The following is a 20183-nucleotide window of genomic DNA, read 5'->3' as shown; positions in this document are numbered from 1 at the left end:
GATTCGTAAATCGTCCATTTCGATAATAGTCCCACTTCCAGGAACGGATTATGGACGATTATTGATTTATTGAAGGCTAATGCTGGCTTCTGGAAGATAGGGAAGAGGAAAGAGGGAGGAGCTAGTGTTTGGAAGGGGAATCCCCCTCTATAAAGACTAGGTAGCAAAGCCTTCTCTGGGGTTACTTCCCTTCTTTGTCTTTTAATGGAACTAGGACAAGCTTGAGAGTCACTGGACCCCTGTCTCACAACAAATCTGTCCATAGAGGTCTGTTTTTGGCATCTCTAAGATTTCCCTGAAGTGGGATTAATGAAAATGTCTATATTAATGTAAAATAAGACATTTAATGTACCAGTGATTATTATTAACCCTTTGACTGTTTTGGTCGTATATATACATCTTACAAGCCACCGTTTTTGACGTATATATACTCAAATTCTAGCGGCTTCAAATCAAGCAGGAGAAAGCTGGTAGGCTCACATGTGAGAGAATGGGTGTGTGGGGTCAGTGTGCACCATATTAAAAAAATCCTGCATCACGCAGTGCATAATGAGAAAAAAAATCCAACCTTTTTTTTTTTTTAATTAAAATGCCAACTTTGTGGTCTAGTTTCGGATGGTATTTATGGTTGTATTCTAGTTTTCTTTGTCTCATTTGATAGAATGGAAAACATATTATAGAAATAGAGGTGATTTCTGACTGGTTTTACTATGAAAAGAACCTTGAAATGGAACTCAAAGTAGGGGAAATGTTTGATTTTTGCCAATGTTCAAAGGTAAACAAATTATGTCATTTTCCAGTAAATGTCCAAGCAGCCATTCTAATATGCAGTCATGAATGGGTTGACATTATTTATACAATTATTACAATATTGCAGTAGTCTGCATAACAGTAAATCTTCTATTTTTTGTTTGAATAAAAATTCAAAATAGAAAGCAACAGTAATATCAGAGGGGCCTGGAGACATGACTGATGAACAAAGAAAATGTTATTTTAGAGTCAGGAAAGTCTGCATTGTTCATTCTGGACCCTATTTTGAAACTGTCATTTTTTAATTTTCGTGAAATTGGCCAAATTGCAAATTTCTGACCACATTATTGGGTAGTTGAAATCAGTAAACTGGCAGTTTCTTGTACTCAATCGATAGAAAAAAATGGAGTTCTAAAGAAATAGCTATGAGTTTGGTCGACTTGAACAATGGAATTAACCGAAAATAGGGCTCAAAGTGGACGAAATCGCCGATTTGTAAATATCGCTGAGGTCGCTAACTTCATGAGAGCGTAATTCCATCAGTTTTCCATCAAATTTTGTTCTTTTGGTGTCAGTACAATCGGGAAAAGATTATCATTTCATAAGAAAAAAATAATTTGGGGGGGATTTTGCGACACCAGGAGACACCTCAGGATTTGGGGTTGCGACAGTCAAGGGGTTAAATATACAGCAGGGCCCCGCTTTACGGCGTTTCGCTTTACGGCGTTCCGCTAATATGGACATTTCAAATTATGACCAAAACTCGCTATACGGCTCCCCCCACCTGTCTTTCTAATACGGTCACAGCGGCCCACCGAGTTTGTTTACATTCTCCCTGAGCACATCTCCTTATTATGTCTGGAAACTTTCCAAAATTTCAAGTGTTTTAAAGTTATTGTATATTTTATATGTATTGTACTTGATAATTAAACTTGTGTACACCTGTACCTAAATAAACTTACACACTGTGCTGGCATGTAGGTAAACATTAAAATCACTAAGAGTCTCTCTACTCTTGATGCAATAAAAATAATAATAATAATAATAATAATAATAATAATAATAATAGTAATAATAATAATCTCTTGGGCGCATTAATGTCGCATATTACGTTAATATAGACATTTCCCTTAATCTATCCATGATATTTTTTCAAAATTATATAAGAAACACATTATGTAACACACAAACATGATACATGCACCCACAGTATAAAAATTTATACAAATATATATGAGATGTTTACCAAACGGCTTGTAGAAGTGTCGGAAGAATTACGTTTTCTCTAGCCCGTCACCTGTTACTAGGGATAACTGTAGAAAAATATTCCTTTCGTATGCCTTCACTTTATAGCTATAATTCTGTACTAACTTGTACACAGTGTAAGAGTATTTGTTTCGTGATTTAATTATTATTATAATAATAAAAATATTATAAGGTAAAAGTTTCACAAACTCTTACAAATGTACCTGAATGAATTAAAACTGGACACGTATTAATACCGTCTATTTCGCCTGACTGAGTGATCGTCCACAACCTGTTTAGTTTGTTTGTTTACACTGTCTGAGCTCGGTGTATCATTAAATGTTGTATATTACGTTAATATACACATTTTCATTAATCCATCCGTGATATTTTTTTCAAAATTATATAATAAACACGATACATAACATAAATACATAACATATGTGTAGAGAACCTAGGATAACCCAAAAAAAGTCAGAGTGACTTACTTCCATTGCCTTCACTCAGAGCATCATTTCTTCTCAAAATGATGTTACATGAGAATGGGAGTGTTCTTCTTTATTTATTCTACCGTATCAATGTAGAGACAACCTGTACACAATGTAACTTGTACACAAACCAGACGTGTACACTGTTTACAAAACTTACCTTCGCCTGGTTTGTTTACATAACTCTGCGCCAGTCCTCTCTCATGCACTCATTCTTTCTCTCTGGTATGGTAGCCCGGCTGACTACCATACATACCACACTTGATTTTTTACAATAAATACTACTCATCTCACCCTATATTTTAAGGTAAGTAATGAGTGAACTGTATATACATTTTATCACTCTGGGATGCTTAAATATCATAGAATAGTATGTGTGGGTGGGTTGGCCTGGTATGGTAGCCTGGCTGACTACCATATTTATTTAATTTATTAATTTACAATTTGAGCACACATACAGAGGTACAAAAAAATACAGATAAGAGCAGCATAACATTACGGGCTGGCTTAAAATTAACTTAAGATTAACTAAGCAATGATGAAATCAGTGATAAAACATTAATGTAAACAGATTACTATAAAGCACAAGTGAGTATTACAAAGACAGGTCATATGGTTGCATGCATTGTTGTACATTCAGTCATATGGAGTATTCTGTTAGGTAGTGTATTTAAAAAATAATAAAGTTAGATTGGGTTTTAGGTTTAACATTTATGTGATATAATTGTGAGAAACATTTAAGATATACAATTTATAAGGTTCAGTTATTCAGTATTTATTTGGTTTTGGGTGAGTAAGTGATCTTTGAGAAGAGACTTGAATTTATAAACAGGTAGTGTTTCTTTTATATTTACAGGTAATGAATTCCAGATTTTAGGGCCTTTTATGTGCATTGAGTTTTTGCATAGTGTGAGATGGACATGAGGAACATCAAAGAGTGATCTGTGCCTTGTGTTATGGTCATGTGTTCTGTTGAGGTTGGCAAGGAGATATTTGAGGGGAGGGTTAATATCAGAGTTAAGTGTTCTATGTATGTAATAGGTGCAGTAATAAGTATGGATGTTTTGTATGGTGAGTAGGTTTAGTGTATTGAATATTGGTGGAGTGTGCTGCCTGTAGTGAGAATTTGTTATCATTCTAACTGCAGCCTTTTGTTGGGTAATTAGTGGTCTGAGATGGTTAATTGTTGTTGAGCCCCATGCACAAATTCCATAGGTGAGATAGGGGTAAATAAGAGAGTGATATAGGGCCAGGAGGGCTGACTGTGGAGCATAGTACCATATCCTCGATAGTATGCCCACAGTCTTGGAAATTTTCTTAGAAATTTGTTGTATATGTGTATGAAATTTGAGTCTATTATCAAGGTGGATTCCTAAGAATTTTCCCTCTGTTAGCTTTGTGATAGGTGATCCATTTATCATTATGTTAAGAGGGACATCTGTAGCTCTGTTACCAAACTGAATGAAGTAGGTTTAGTCAATGTTTAGTGTAAGTTTGTTAGTCCTCATCCAGGTAGATATTTTCCGTAATTCGGTATTTACAGTATTGGCTAGCGTGACTGGGCTCGGGTGGGAGAAGATGTATGTAGTGTCATCTGCAAATAGTGTGGGTTTGAGTAATTGCGAAGCATTTGGTAGGTCATTTATGTATAGGAGAAAGAGAAGAGGGCCAAGGACACTTCCCTGTGGGACACCAACTGTAATTGGTTGTGCAGAAGAGTTTGCCCCATTTGCGTACACATATTGGCTTCTGTTGCTGAGGTATGACTTGAGGTAGTTGAGGGAGTGCCCTCTTATACCATAGTGTGACAATTTTACGTGGAGCAAGTCATGGTCAACTGTATCAAAAGCTTTACGCAAGTCAATGAAGATCCCCAGTGGGACTTCTTTTTTCTCTATTGCAGTGTATATATGTTCTAGCATGTGTATAATAGCATCATTAGTATTTTTATTAGGCCTGAATCCAAATTGGCAGGGGTTGAGTATGTTTTGGGAGATAAGGTAGGAGTAGATTCGTTTATGAATTAATTTTTCGAAGATTTTTGAGAGAGGGTGTAAGTTGGATATTGGCCTATAGTTATTCAACTCTGTTTGGTCTCTACCACACTTGATTTTTTACAATAAATACTACTCATCTCACCCTATATTTTAAGGTAAGTAATGAGTGAACTGTATATACATTTTATCGCTCTGGGATGCTTAAATATCATAGAATAGTATGTGTGGGTGGGGTGGCCTGGTATGGTAGCCTGGCTGACTACCATACATACCACACTTGATTTCTTACAATAAATACTACTTGTCTCACCCTAGATTAAGACTATAAATATTTTAAGGTAAGTAATGAGTGCACTATGTGTGTATTGTACTTTTTTATTGTTCTTTGATGCCTGGTTCTATTGCTAACATAATATATGTTAGTGTAAACTTGTTATCTAGTGTTTGTATGCATTTGTAAGTGGAAAAAAAGGGTGTTCCACTTTACGGCGGTTTCCGCTTTACGGCGGTAGCCTGGAACCTAACCCGCCGTATAAGTGGGGCCCTCCTGTACATCGCATATAAACATTGCATGCTTTTATATACAGTGGACCCCCGGTTAACGATTTTAATCCGTGCAAGAGGGGTAATTGTTATGCGAAATAATCGTTATGTGAATGAATTTTCCCCATAAGAAATAATGGAAATCAAATTAATCCGTGCAAGACACCCAAAAGTATGAAAAAAAAAATTTTACTACATGAAATATACATTTTCCCACACACAAAGAGAAGGATACATGCACAATAGTAGAGTAGTACATGCACAGTATATATTGTGCATGTACTAGTCTACTAAATGAAGAATAAATGACACTTACCTTTATTGAAGATGCAGCAATGACTGATGAGACACTGTGTCCTGGGAGTGCCTTTTCCTCCTGAGTACTGTAGGTCCTGTTTGGCATTTTCTTCCAGAACAGGCCTTATCACACTGTGTATGCCACTACGATTCTTAAATCTCTCAAACCAACCTTTGCTGGCTTTAAATTCACCAATATGAGCACTAGTTCCAGGCATTTTTCCCTGTTCACCTGGGTGTTAGTCGACTTGTGTGGGTTGCATCCTGGGAGACAAGATTAAGGACCCCAATGGAAATAAGTTAGACAGACTTCGATGACACTGACTTTTTTGGGTTATCCTGGGTGGCAAATCCTCTGGGGTTAATTGTTTCTTGGTATTCTCAATAAGCCACACCAACAACGGTGCTACAGCAGCAGCAGCAGCTGACAGTGCAGCAGCAGCAGCAGCTGACAGTGCAGCAGCAGCAGCAGCTGTACCACCAATAGTAGCGATGGTTGATTGGGGTTTATTATACAACCTGGCCAGCTCGGAGACATGCACTCCACTTTCATACTTATCAATGATCTTTTTCTTCATCTCTATTGTAATTCTCACCCTTATTGCTGTAGGGTTGGCACTAGAAGCTTTCTTGGGGCCCATGGTCACTTATTTTCCAGAAAAAGCACCGAAAACACTGTAATAATACGAAATATTCCGATTGTATGCTTGGATGTTACCGCGGAGGCTGGCTGGTAAACAATGCCACCGGCGGAACATGTGAGCGTGGCTCAGGCCGCACATTGGACGCGTCTCGGACGAAAATCGGTAAGCGGGTTTTTAAGCGGTATGTGAGGCAAAATTTTTGCGATTAAAGTAAGCGGTATGCGAAATAATCGCTATGTGATGCCATCGTTATGCGGGGGTCCACTGTACTATGTAATGTGTTTCTTTGGTCTCAAGGTTGCTTATTTTGCAGTTGCACTCAATCAATAACCACAAAAAAACAATGGATTATAGCAAAATGTTTGGATGAATGAGCAGACGCTTCCTCACTTGCCCAGAGACAAAGCCAAACTGACTCGAAAGCGGCCCCAACTGGTGGATGGATGCCTCCCAAATGGCCGATAACCGAATTAACGGCCGATAACCGAGTGCTGAAAAACTGGCCGATAACCGAGTGCTGAAAAACTGGCCGATAACCGAGTTGGCCGATAACTGAACCGGCCGATAACCGGGGGTCCAATGTACTGACTAGAATTTTTTTTTACATTAGTTTATGTAAAAAAAAAAATCCTCTTCATTAAAAAAATAAAAAAAAATTCCAAATATTGGGAGTGCTGGGCGAGTGAACATAGATCTTCATTTGGACAGTTAAGGGGTTAATACAAAAGGGGGTTACTGGCCCCCTTGCTCATGGCATTTTAATCACATATGTCACGCATGGTTTACGGAGGAAGAATTCTGTTCCACTACCCCATGGAGACTGCATTATATACATACAGTGGACCCCTGAGTTTCGCGATTAATCCATTCCCAAAAGTCGAAATTCATGAAACTCTAAACCATTTTTTCCCATAAGAAGTAACGTAAATTCAATTAATCCATTCCAGACACCCAAAAGTATTAACAAAAACTATTTTTTATACATTAACCCTTTGAGGGTCGAGAGGCCCTCTCCCAAACTCGTTCTTAGTGTCGAAAAATTTTTGGGAAAAAAATAAATTATTTTTCCTTATGAAATGACAGAGAATCTTTTTCCAATCATAATGACACCGAAAGTATGAAATTTGATGAAAAACTTACAGAATTATGCTCTTACGAAGTTGGCGATTTTGCCCACTTTGGGCCCTATTTTCGGCCAATTCCAATGTTGCAGTTGACTAAAATCATAGCTATTTCCCTAGAACTCCATTTGTTCTATCAACTGAGCACAAGAATCCACCCATTTACTGATTTCAACTACCCAATAAAGTTGTCAGAAATTGGCAATTTGGGCAATTTCACACAAATTTCAAAAGATGCCAATTTCAAAATAGGGTTCAGAATAAACAACACACATTCATGGCACTAAAATAACATTAGTCACGTCTCTAGGCCCTCTTACATTACTTTTGCTTTCCATTTTGAATTTTTATTCTCACAGAAGATAGAAAGTTTTCTGTTATGTATACTACTGCATCATTGTAAAAACGATATAAATGATATTAGCGCACTTATGAAAGAATATTAGACTCACCAGTTGACGTGTATTGGATGCGTGGCTTGATTTGTTTACTATTGAATATCGGCAAAAATCGATAATTTCCGCTACTTTGAGCTCACTTTCAAGGTACTTGTCATCATGAAACCAATCAAAATCATCTCTAATTCTGTAATATATCTTCCATTCTATCAAATGAGACCAAGGAAACAAGAATACAACCATAAATACCATACAAAAATTCACTAGAAAGTCGCTGTTTTAAACCAAAAACACAGTCAAATTTTTTTCTCATTATGCACAGCGTACTTCAGGATTTTTTTATACTGTGCACACTGACCACACAGACACATTCTTTCACATGTAGACCTGCCAGCTTTCTTCCACCAGACTTGAAGGTGCTAGAACTTAGGCGTACAAGTACGTGACCAACCCTGGCTGCAATGACGTACTTGTACGTGACCGACCCTCAAAGAGTTAATATAGATTTACATACAGAAAAGAATGAGAAATCAAGTATAAAACAATAACAACATCACACTTATCTTTATTGAAGACTCTTGTTGGTGTATGGAACATAAGAAAGCAGGAACACTGCAGCAGACCTGTTGGCCCATACTAGGCAGGTCCTTCACAAACCATCCCACTAATAGAATATACGTCCAACCCAATTTTCAATGCTACCCATGCAATAAGCTTTGATAATTCTATTCACTCATATGCAAGTCCCACTCAAATCAAATGGTGTGTGTGGGGAAGTACCCTGGCTGGTGTACTTAAGAAAGCAGGAACACTGCAACAGACTTGTTGGCCCATACTAGGCAAGTCCTTCACAAACCATCCCACTAACAGAATATTTGTCCAACCCAATTTTCAATGCTACCCAAGCAATAAGCTTTAATAATTCTATTAACTCATGCGCAAGTCCCATTCAAATCAAACCGTGTGTGTGGGGAAGTAGCCTGGCTTGTTTGTGTGGGGACTGTTTGTGTGGTAAAGTACCTGGTGGTCACTCATCCACAGACAATGCCACACTGACTCCTGAATGTTGTGTGGGAGCCTTTGTGTATGCCCAGCCTCACAGACGTTTTGTACGACGGATGAATCACAAGGCAAATCATGAACCGCGAGGCTTGATTTTGATGAAAAAAGTTGCCGAAAGTCGAAATTCATGAAGCGCAAGGCTCACGAAACTCGGGGGCCCACTGTGCTCTAAACTGTCTGCACTGTTATAATTATCATGCCCTAAAACAAAATTTTGCAAAGTTTCTTATTTTTCCAAGTGGAAAATTAAAAAAAATTTTTTTTTGTCAACAAGTTGGCCATCTCCCACCGAGGCAGGGTGACCCAAAAAGAAAGAAAATCCCCAAAAAGAAAATACTTTCATCATCATTCAACACTTTCACCTCACTCACACATAATCACTGCTTTTGCAGAGGTGCTCAGAACACAACAGTTTAGAAGCATATACCTTTAAAGATACAAAACATATCCCTCCAAACTGCTAATATCCCAAAACCCCTCCTTTAGAGTGCAGGCATTGTACTTCCCATTTCCAGGACTCAAGTTCGGCTATGTACAAATAACCGGTTTCCCTGAATTCCTTCACTAAATATTACCCTGCTCACACTCCAACAGATCGTCAGGTCCCAAATACCATTCGTCTCCATTCACTCCTATCGAACACGCTCATGCACGCCTGCTGGAAGTCCAAGCCCCTCGCCCACAAAACCTCCCTTACCCCTTCCTTCCAACCTTTTCGAGGACGACCCCTACCCCGCCTTCCTTCTCCTACAGATTTAAATGCTCTCCATGTCATTCTACTTTGATCCATTCTCTCTAAATGACCAAACCACCTCAATAACCCCTCTTCAGCCCTCTGACTAATACTTTTATTAACTCCACACCTTCTCCTAATTTCCACACTCCGAATTTTCTGCATAATATTTACACCACACATTGCCCTTAGACAGGACATCTCCACTGCCTCCAACCGCCTCCTCGCTGCTGCATTCACAACCCAAGCTTCACACCCATACAAGAGTGTTGGTACTACTATACTTTCATACATTCCCTTCCATAGATAACGTTTTTTGACTCCACATATACCTCAACGCACCACTCACCTTTTTTCCTTCATCAATTCTATGATTAACCTCATCCTTCAGTGGAGATTTAAGGATACTTCTTATATAAAATTATATGCATGAATTTGACTTAAAGACTATGATAAATAATGGTACTACTATTTTCCAAACAATTTTGTTGTACCATGAAAACAATTTTCTGTGAGAGATGTGTTATGAAGAGTTGCTAGTGCTCTCGTCTGCTCACTTCTGTTTTCTACTTTTAAAATATATTTCTAGCTGACATGCCAATTATAATAAAAACTTATCATTTATTAACATTTACATGAAATATTACCAATAATAATGTTCCTTCAAAAGTCACAATGATACAGTACAATGGACCCTCCCTTTTCATCGATCTCCGTTATTGCCGAATTTTTTCGTCAAAATATTGGTTCCGTCTGTCAATTTCCTCCATTTTCATCGATGGTATGGAACCTGTCCAGTGCCCAGCACGCAGACAAAGCTGTCTCCCACACACTCAGGCAGTGTCGCGTTGTTTCTTGGCGAGTGAACATATCCTGCCAGGTCATACGAAACATTTTGTAATACATGTAATCCGTTGTTTTTGGCACTTTTTATTGTGTGTGACTGCTAAATAAGCCACCATGGCCCCAAAGAAAGCTCCTAGTGCCAGTCCTTTGGTAAAGAAAGTGAGGAACACTGTAGAAATGAAAAAAGAAATCGTTAAAAAATATGATAGTGGCATATGCATTGCTGAACTAGGCAGGATGTATGGGAAGGCACCATCAACCATCAGCTCCACTGTGGCAAAGAGAAAAGAAATCATGGAAGCTGATGTTGTGAAAGGGGTGAATGAAATAAAACAGAGATCCCAAACAATTGAAGAAGTGAAGAAATTGTTGTTGGTGTGGATCAGAGAGAAAGGGCTAGCAGGAGATAGTGTTGTGCAGTTGATAATTTGTGAAAAGGCAAGGCAGTTGCATAACAATCTCAAAGAAAATGCCTGCAACGAGTGCTGATGTTGGTGAATTTAAGGCTAGCAAAGGCTGGTTCAAAAAATTCAAGAAGCAAAGTGGCATACACGGTGTTGAAAGGCATGGTGAGGATGCCAGTTCAGACAAACATGCGGCTGAAAAATTTGTGCGGGAATTCAAATACTATGTACAGGCTGAAGGATTCGTCCCCAAACAAGTGTTCAATTGTGACGAAACAGGCCTGTTTTGGAAGAAAATGCCAAAGAGGACCTACATCACTCAGGAGGAAAAGGCAGTCCCAGGACACAAGCCTATGAAAGACAGGCTAACTCTTTTGTTGTGTGGTAATGCTGGTGGGGATTTCTAAGTGAAGCCTTTACTTGCGTATCACTGAAAATCCCAGTGTTTTCAAGAAAAACAGTGTCATCAAGAGTAAATTGTGTATGATGTGGAAGGCTAACAGTAGGGCATGGGTCACTAGGGAAATTTTCCTGGAATGGTTCAATGAAGTGTTTGGCCCGAGTTTGAAAAAATACCTCCTAGATAATAAATTGCCATTGCAGTGCCTCCTGTTAACGAACAATGGTCCTGTCATCCTCCATACTTAGAAGGCCAATTGTCTAAGGAATTCAGTTTTGTATTACTGAAGTTCTTGCCTCCTAACACCACTCCTCTCATCCAGCCCATGGACCAGCAGATCATTGCAAACTTCAAAAAACTGTACACCAAAGCAATGTTTCAAAGGTGTTTAGACATAACTTTGGACCCTAAGAGAGTTCTGGATGAATCACTTCAATATCTTCCATTGCATAAGCCTTATAGATAAGGCTTGCATGGAGTGACTTTCAGGATGATGAACTGCTTGGGGAAAACTATGGCCAGATTGTGTCCAAAAGAGGGATTTTGAAGGGTTTGAGGCTGACCCTGTCGACCCTACACCTGTTGTGCAATCAACGGTTGGATGCGAGTGCCAAGAATGTAGAAGAGTTGGTGGAGGACCACAATAAAGAGCTAACCACTGATGAGCTGCAAGAGCTTTATCTGCAACACCAACAGATCACAGCTCAGGAAATTGCTTCAGAAGAGGAAGAGAGATAGAAGGTGCCTTCTTCAAAGTTTAAGGAGATTTGTGTAATGTGGACTAGGGTGCATTCATCTGTGGAGAAACATCACCCTGAGAAAGCTGTTGCAATCCGTGCTGGGAACTTTTACAATGACAATGCTATGTCCCATTTTAGGCAAATCCTAAAGAGACACCAGAAACAGACCTATCTGGACAGGTATTTCGTGTGACAGGGGTCCAGCAACTCAAGCTGGTCCTAGTGGCATTAAAAAACAAAGTAGGGAAGTGACCCCGGATAAGGACTTGGTACCTAGAGTCCTTATGGAGGGGATTCCCCTTCCAAACAATAACCTCTCTTCCCTCTTCCTGTCTTCCATCCATCAACAACAGCCTTCAATAAAGGTAAGTGTCATGTTGAATGCTCATTCTTTTGTGCATGTAAATCTATCTTTAAGGTAAAAAAAATTTTTTTTTGTTAATGCTTCTGGGTGTCTGGAATGGATTAATTGGATTTACATTATTTCTTATGGGGAAAATGGTTTCAGTCTTGCCGATTTCTGTTTTCACCGATCGCTCTGGAACGGATTAAATACGAAAACTGAGGGTCCACTGTATCTGCATGCATATCTATCTACCTTGCCGATTGATGTAATGGCCAATTACAGGCTACCACAACTATCATACTTTACCACCAGAGTAAGCTGACTCAGAAATCACACTCAGCATTACTCTTCAACAGCTCTTACAAAAAATACGTGCCATCACAATTCAACTAATCCTTCAAACTGCAATATACCCAGCCATCGTTCAGAGTGCAGGCACTATACTGTCCACCTCCAGAACTTAAGTACAGTTGACTGGTTTCCCAGAATCCCTTCATATATAGTCTCTTGCTCACACTCAAGTAGCATGTCAAATCCAAAATAACACGTCTTCATTTACTCCAATAAACACAGGCATGCCTAATGGATGCTAAAGACCCTATCACTTATAATCTTTATACCCTTTTTCCAACCCTTTCTACTGACATACGAACCCAAGTTTGGAAGACACAGACATAGTATGGTAATACACCAGCCAGCAGCAAATATTAACAGAGTACTGTCTTTTAATTTGCCATTATAACTAGCCCATTCTACCTGAAATTAAAGATCCACCATTATTCCTATCTATCTTCTCTGATATACTTCCAATCTATTCCCTCCAGGAGCCCAAGCAACCTACAGCCATTGCTGTTATGGCTTTTTTTTTACTGGGAAACAAAATTATTACACAAAACAATCCCAATTCTGAAAAGTTTATGCCTTCTCACCTTCAATACCACAGCGTACAGGCAGAGGAAGTTTGACAAAGATCTTCTGCATGTAGGCTTTAATCTTGTCCAAGTGCTTCTCACAAAAGTGCTGTACTGTATCCCTCATAGCAAAGGGTTCAAACACACTGATTCTCTGTAATGACAAAAAAGTAGGAATTGTTTCAGCCATGGTGGTGGTGGTGGTGGTGTTCATCATCATACTGCCAACTGTTAACCTATTTGACTTCGTAATTTAAGATGACTACCAGTTTATCTTGCTATTTCACTATAATTTTAATACTGTGAAAAATAAAAAGAGCACAATACTGTGACTGGAATACACAAATAACCTGCACATAGGAGCATGAGACTTATGACGTTTCAGTCTAATTTGGACCATTAACTAATTTTTATTCACACAAAATATAAAATTTACTGTTATGCAGGCTACTGCCTTATTGCAATAATTGTATAAATAATGTTAACCCATTCCTGACTGCATACTGGAATGGACAGTGACGTCATTTGTTTACTCTTAAACACAGCCAAGCAATCGAACATTATTCCTACGCTGAGCTCAATTTCAAGGTACCTTCCGTCGTGAAAGCAATCAAAATCAAATCTATTTCTGTAATATACCTTCCATTCTATCAAATGAGACCAAAAAAATGAGAATACAACCATAAAAACCAAACGAAAATACTGCTAAGGGGTGGCTAATTGCTGAGAAGTGAACTCCATTATTTATGCTCCAATTTCTTTCATTTTTGGTGTATGTTAAGAAGCGTCTTTCCAACATACATTGCCCAAGTTTCAATAAGATAGTCCAACAAACAAATGAGATCCAATTCCCTAGATCAAGAGCAAGAGCCCCTCACCAGCATCGAGGAGCCACCCTCGAGATCTGCTTGCTTATGGAAATTTCGCTCGCATATGGAAGCAAAAAAATCAACCCATCTACTGCTCGTAATTGGAAAAACTCACATGTGGATGAGCTCGCAAGCAGAGGTTCCACTGTAGGTATGTATGTATTTATTTTTTTCAACAAATCGGCCGTATCCCACCAAGGCAGGGTGGCCCAAAAAGAAAAACTAAAGTTTCTCTTTTTAAATTTAGTAATTTATATGGGAGAAGGGGTTACTAGCCCACTGCTCCCGGGATTTTAGTTGCCTCTTACAACACGCATGGCTTATGGAGGAAGAATTCTGTTCCACTTCCCCATAGAGATAAGAGGAAATAAACAAGAACAAGAACTAGAAAGAAAATAGAAGAAAACCCAGAGGGGTGTGTACACATATGCTTGTACATGTATGTGTAGTGTGACCTAAGTGTAAGTAGAAGTAGCAAGACGTACCTGAAATCTTGCATGTTTATGAGACAGAAAAAAGACATACCAGCCGAATCCCACAATACTGCTTCCTTAACCTGTTGAACCATGAACAATTATAAAACATGTGAAAACATCGTAAATTTTTTTTTTTTTTTTTTAAACAAGTCGGCCGTCTCCCACCGAGGCAGGGTGACCCAAAAAAAGAAAGAAAATCCCCAAAAAGAAAATACTTTCATCATCATTCAACACTTTCACCACACTCGCACATTATCACTGTTTTTGCAGAGGTGCTCAGAATACAACAGTCTAGAAGCATACACACATAAAGATACACAACATATCCCTCCAAACTGCCAATATCCCAAACCCCTCCTTTAAAGTGCAGGCATTGTACTTCCCATTTCCAGGACTCAAGTCCGACTATATGAAAATAACCGGTTTTCCTGAATCCCTTCACTAAATATTACCCTGCTCACACTTCAACAGATCGTCAGGTCCCAAGTACCATTCGTCTCCATTCACTCCTATCTAACATGCTCACGCACGCTTGCTGGAAGTCCAAGCCCCTTGCCCACAAAACCTCCTTTACAACCCTTTTACCCCGCCTTCCTTCCCCTATAGATTTATATGCTTTCCATGTCATTCTACTTTGATCCATTCTCTCTAAATGACCAAACACCTCACCCCTCTTCTGCCCTCTGACTAATACTTTTATTAACTCCACACCTTCTCCTAATTTCCACACTCCGAATTTTCTGCATAATATTTACACCACACATTGCCCTTAAACAGGACATCTCCACTGCCTCCAACCGTCTCCTCGCTGCTGCATTTACCACCCAAGCTTCACACCCATATAAGAGTGTTGGTACTACTATACTTTCATACATTCCCTTCTTTGCCTCCATAGATAACGTTTTTTGACTCCACATATACCTCAACGCACCACTACCTTTTTTCCCTCATCAATTCTATGATTAACCTCATCCTTCATAAATCCATCCGCCGACATATATATATTCTTCTCCTTCCTTCAATGTACCAGCCGAATCCCACAATACTGCTTCCTTAACCTGTTGAACCATGAACAATTATAAAACATGTGAAAACATCGTAAAATATGTATTGTATATACATACATGCTCCTCCCACCCATATATTTGTCCAGTCTCTTTTTTAAAGCTACCTAAGGTCCAATCAGAGCTAAAATCTTGGGTAGTTTCAAATTTAGGTTGGATAAATACACGAGTGAGAATTCTCGCCATCTACCCAATACCTCCATCTCCCCATCTACTAACTCCCCTACCCTGTTTTTAACTGACAAATCCATATTTTCCCTAGGCTTTCTTAACTTGTTTAACTCACTCCAAAATTTTTTCTTATTTTCATTAAAATTTCTTGACAGTGCCTCTCCCACTCTATCATCTGCTCTCCTTTTGCACTCTCTCACCACTCTCTGTACCTTTCTTTTACTCTCCATATACTCTGCTCTTCTTATAACACTTCTGCTTTGTAAAAACCTCTCATAAGCTACCTTTTTCTCTTTTATCACACCCTTTACTTCATCATTCCACCAATCACTCCTCTTTCCTCCTGCCCCCACCCTCCTATAACCACAAACTTCTGCCCCACATTCTAATACTGCATTTTTAAAACTATTCCAACCCTCTTCAACCCCCCCACTACTCATCTTTGCACTAGCCCACCTTTCTGCCAATAGTCGCTTATATCTCACCCGTAAAATATGTATTGTATATACATACATGCTCCTCCCACCCATATATTTGTCCAGTCTCTTTTTTAAAGCTACCTAAGGTCCAATCAGAGCTAAAATCTTGTGTAGTTTCAAATTTAGGTTGGATAAATACACGATGATGAAAGTATTTTCTTTTTGGGGATTTTCTTTCTTTTTTTTTTGGGTCACCCTGCCTCGGTGGGAGACGGCCGACTTGTTGAAAAAAAAAAAAAAAAAAAAAAAAAAATACACGAGTGAGAGGGGTTGGATTTGAGTGGAACTTGGACACGAGTAGATAGAATTATCAAAGCTTATTGCTTGGGAAGCATTTATTCTGTTAGTGGGTTGGATTTGTGAAGGACCTGCCAAGTATAGGCCAACAGGCCTACTGCAGTGTTCCTCCTCTCTTATGTTATGTTGATGAGTGCAACAGTCTGCCTAGTATGCTTATAAGAACATAAGAAAGGAGGAACAATGCAGTAGGCCTGCTGGCCCATACTAGGCAGGTCCTTAAAAATCCAGTCCAGGCTGAGGAACTGACAACCTCAAATCTACGACTTCAAGGGTGATGGTCTGATTACATCGTCTTCACATGTTTACTGCTCCTGCCTATTTTCTGTACTCGACTGAAGAAGCATACTGTGTAGGCAAAATGTTTCAAAACACAGTTGCCTAAGAACATAAGAATGGAGGAACACTGCAGAAGGCCTACTGGCCCATACAAGGCAGGTCCTTATCAAAATGACCTCTACCCAAAGCTACCCAAGAATTTACTCCCGTACCCAATGACAAATCAAACCCAGCCCATCCCACTCATATATTTGTCCAATCTCTTTTTAAAGCTGCCCAAAGTCCTAGCCTCGATCAACCAACTGGGAAGATTGTTCTGTGTATCCACAACTCTGTTAGAAAACCAGTACTTACCTACGTCCTTTCTAAATCTAAATTTATCCAACTTAAATCCATTATTCCTGGTTCTTACATGGTTCGACACCCTCAGTACTTTATTAATATCTCCTTTGTTTATGCCCGTCATCCACTTATACACTTCAATGATATCTCCCCTCATTCTATGTCTCTCCAGAAGTGGAGATTTAAGGCTTTAAGTCTATCTTCATATGGGAGATTCCTTACACAGTAAATCATTTTAGTCATTCTTCTCTGTATGTTCTCCAATGAGTCTATATCCATCCTGTAGCAAGGAGACAAACTGAGCGGCATAATCTAAATGAGGCCTCACTAGTGATGGCAAGACACATATGCAACAGTTAAGAATCTTTATTTCGAAACGTTTCGCCTACACAGTAGGCTTCTTCAGTCGAGTACAGAAAAGAACATAAGAAAGGAGGAACACTGCAGCAGGCCTGTTGGCCCACACGAGGCAGGTCCTTTACAATCCATCCCACTAACAAAACATTTGCCCAACCCAATTTTCAATGCCACCCAAGAAATAAGCTCTGAAACCGGTTATTTTATATAACCGGACTTGAGTCCTGGAAATGGGAAGTACAATGCCTGCACTCTAAAGGAGGGGTTTGGGATATTGGCAGTTTGGAGAGATATATTGTGTATTTTTATACGTATATACTTCTAAGCTGTTGTATTCTGGGCACCTCTGCAAAAACAGTGATTATGTGTGAGTGAGGTGAAAGTGTTGAATGATGATGAAAGTATTTTCTTTTTGGGGATTTTCTTTCTCTTTGGGTCACCCTGCCTCGGTGGGAGACAGCCGACTTGTTGAGAGAGAGAAAAAAAAAAAAACTATCCACTCTCATATGCAAGTCCCACTCAAATCCAATCCCTCTCACTCATGTATTTATCCAACCTGAATTTGAAACTACCCAAGGTTTTAGCCTTAATAACCCAACTATTTCCAAACCAATACTTTCTTATATCCTTTCTAAATCTAAACTTGCCTAATTTGAATCCATTACTGTGGGTTCTCTCTTGGAGAGAGATCCTCAAGACCTTATTAATACCCCCCTTTATTAATACCCATCTTCCACTTATACACTTCGATCATGTCTCCCCTCATTCTTTGTCTAGCAAGTGAATGTAATTTAAGGGTCTTCAATCTTTCTTCATTAGGAAGATTTCTAATGCTATGTATTAATTTAGTCATTCTACGCTGAATGTTTTCTAATGAATTTATGTCCATTCTGTAATATGGAGACCAGAAATGAGCTGCATAATCTAGGTGAGGCCTTACTAATGATGTATAAAGCTGTAATATAACCACTATACTTCTGTTGCTTACACTTCTTGATATAAATCCCAGTAATCTGTTTGCTTTATTATATACACTTAGGCATTGCTGTCTTGGTTTAAGATTGCTGCTTATCATAATCCCCAAGTCCTTTTTGCTGTCTGTATGGCTAAGTTCTACATTATTTAACTTATAAGTGCTAGGGTTGTGGACACTCCCGAGCTTCAGAACCTTGCATTTATCTACATTGAACTGCATCTGCCACTTTTGTGACCAGTTACTGAGTTTATCTAAATTCTCCTGAAGTTCCCTGACATCTAAGTTTGAATCAATTATCCTACCTAACTTTGAGTCATTGGCAAATTTGCTCATTACACTAGTAATTCTCTCATCAAGATCATTGATATATATTATAAACAACAACGGGCCTAAGACTGATCCCTGTGGAAAGCCACTTGTTACAGATCCCCACTCGGATTTAACCCCATTTATGGACACAACCTGCTTCCTGTCTGTAAGCCATGACTATCCATGACAGCACTTTTCCCCCAATGCCATGAGCTGCCACTTTCTTTGACAGTCTTTGGTGCAGTACTTTGTCAAAAGCCTTACTAAAATCTAAATAAACAATATCAAATTCTTTGTCGTGATCAACAACCTCAAAAGCTTTACTGAAGAAAGTTAACAAATTGGTGAGACAAGAAAGGCCTCTCGTGAATCCATGCCGAGTATCATTAATCAGATTATGCTTATCCAGATGGCTTCTCATAATCTCAGCTATAATTGACTAGTAATTTGCCTACAATTGAGGTTAGGCTTATTGGGTAGTAATTTGCAGGTAATGACTTGTCCCCTGCTTTAAAAATTGGAATTACATTAGTCATCCTCCACATATCAGACACTACACCTGTTTGAAGAGATAAATTAGAAATATTAGTTAACGGTTCACAAAGTTCCATTTTGCATTCCTTAAGAACCCTTGAAAAAAGCTCATCAGGACTCGGTGATTTATTTTGTTTCAGACGGTCAATTTGTTTCATAACCATTTCACTAGTAACTGTGATGTTACATAATTTTTCTTCTTTACGTCCACTATAAAAATTAATTACTGGGATATTGTTAGTGTCTTCCTGTATAAAAACTGAGAGAAAATAATTATTTAAAATCTAGCACATTTCATTCTCTTTGTCAGTAAGATGCCCCAAATTATTTCTAAGGGGACCTATCTTATCCCTAACTTTTGTTCTATACACCTGGAAAATTTTTTTTGGGTTTGTTTTCGAATCCCTAGCAGCTTTAATTTCGTAATCCCGTTTAGCTTTTCTTATCCCCTTTTTAAAGTCCCTCTTAATGTCAACGTACTGATTCATAAGATGACCCTCACCTCTTCTGATGTCTAAAAATTCCTTTCCTCTGCCCTAAAAGATATTTGAGCCTATTATTCATCCATTTTGAGTCATTTCTATTCTATCTAATTTCCTTATAAAGGATAAATGTTCTTTGGGCAGCATGTACCGTGTTAAGAAAGCTGTCATACTGATAGCTCTCTTCGTTACCCCAGTCCACAGATGATAAGTGTTCTCTAAGCCCATTGTAATCTGCTAGGCAAAAATCTGGGACCATTACTGAATTATCCCTACTGTCATACTTCCATTCAGTGCTAAAGGTAATTGATTTGTGATCGCCTGTGCCAAGTTCCTCTGTAATTTCTAAATTATTAACAAGGGTTTCCTTGTTTGTCAGAACCAAGTCAAGCAGGTTATTTCCCCTTGTAGGCTCTGTCACAAACTGCCTCAAAAAACAATCCTGAACTACTTCTAAGAAGTCGCTAAATTCTAAATTCCCAGTCAAGAAATTCCAATCAATATGGCTAAAGTTAAAGTCTCCAAGAATTACTACATTATCGTGCCTTGTGGCCTTAACAATTTCCTCCCATAGTAGTCTCCCTTGATTCCTATCTAAGTTTGGGGGACAGTATATCACTCCT

At 38.8% G+C, this 20183-nt stretch overlaps 1 protein-coding gene across 5 annotated transcripts in view; it reads right to left on the bottom strand.

Annotated features, from left to right (window-relative positions):
- The window catches only part of melt (ventricular zone expressed PH domain-containing protein melted), a 196928-nt gene that overhangs the window by 97285 nt on the left and 79460 nt on the right, over nucleotides 1-20183 (bottom strand). For all 5 annotated transcript variants that reach the window (XM_070096513.1, XM_070096606.1, XM_070096479.1 and 2 more), the window contains one exon: nucleotides 12944-13079. In XM_070096513.1, coding sequence (XP_069952614.1) covers nucleotides 12944-13079 — 136 coding nt within the window. The remainder of the gene's footprint in view (nucleotides 1-12943; nucleotides 13080-20183) is intronic.

The sequence above is a fragment of the Cherax quadricarinatus genome, chromosome 1, assembly GCF_038502225.1.
Source record: "Cherax quadricarinatus isolate ZL_2023a chromosome 1, ASM3850222v1, whole genome shotgun sequence".
Classification (NCBI taxonomy): Eukaryota; Metazoa; Arthropoda; class Malacostraca; order Decapoda; family Parastacidae; genus Cherax; species Cherax quadricarinatus.
This window is presented reverse-complemented; position numbering and strand designations above follow the sequence as displayed.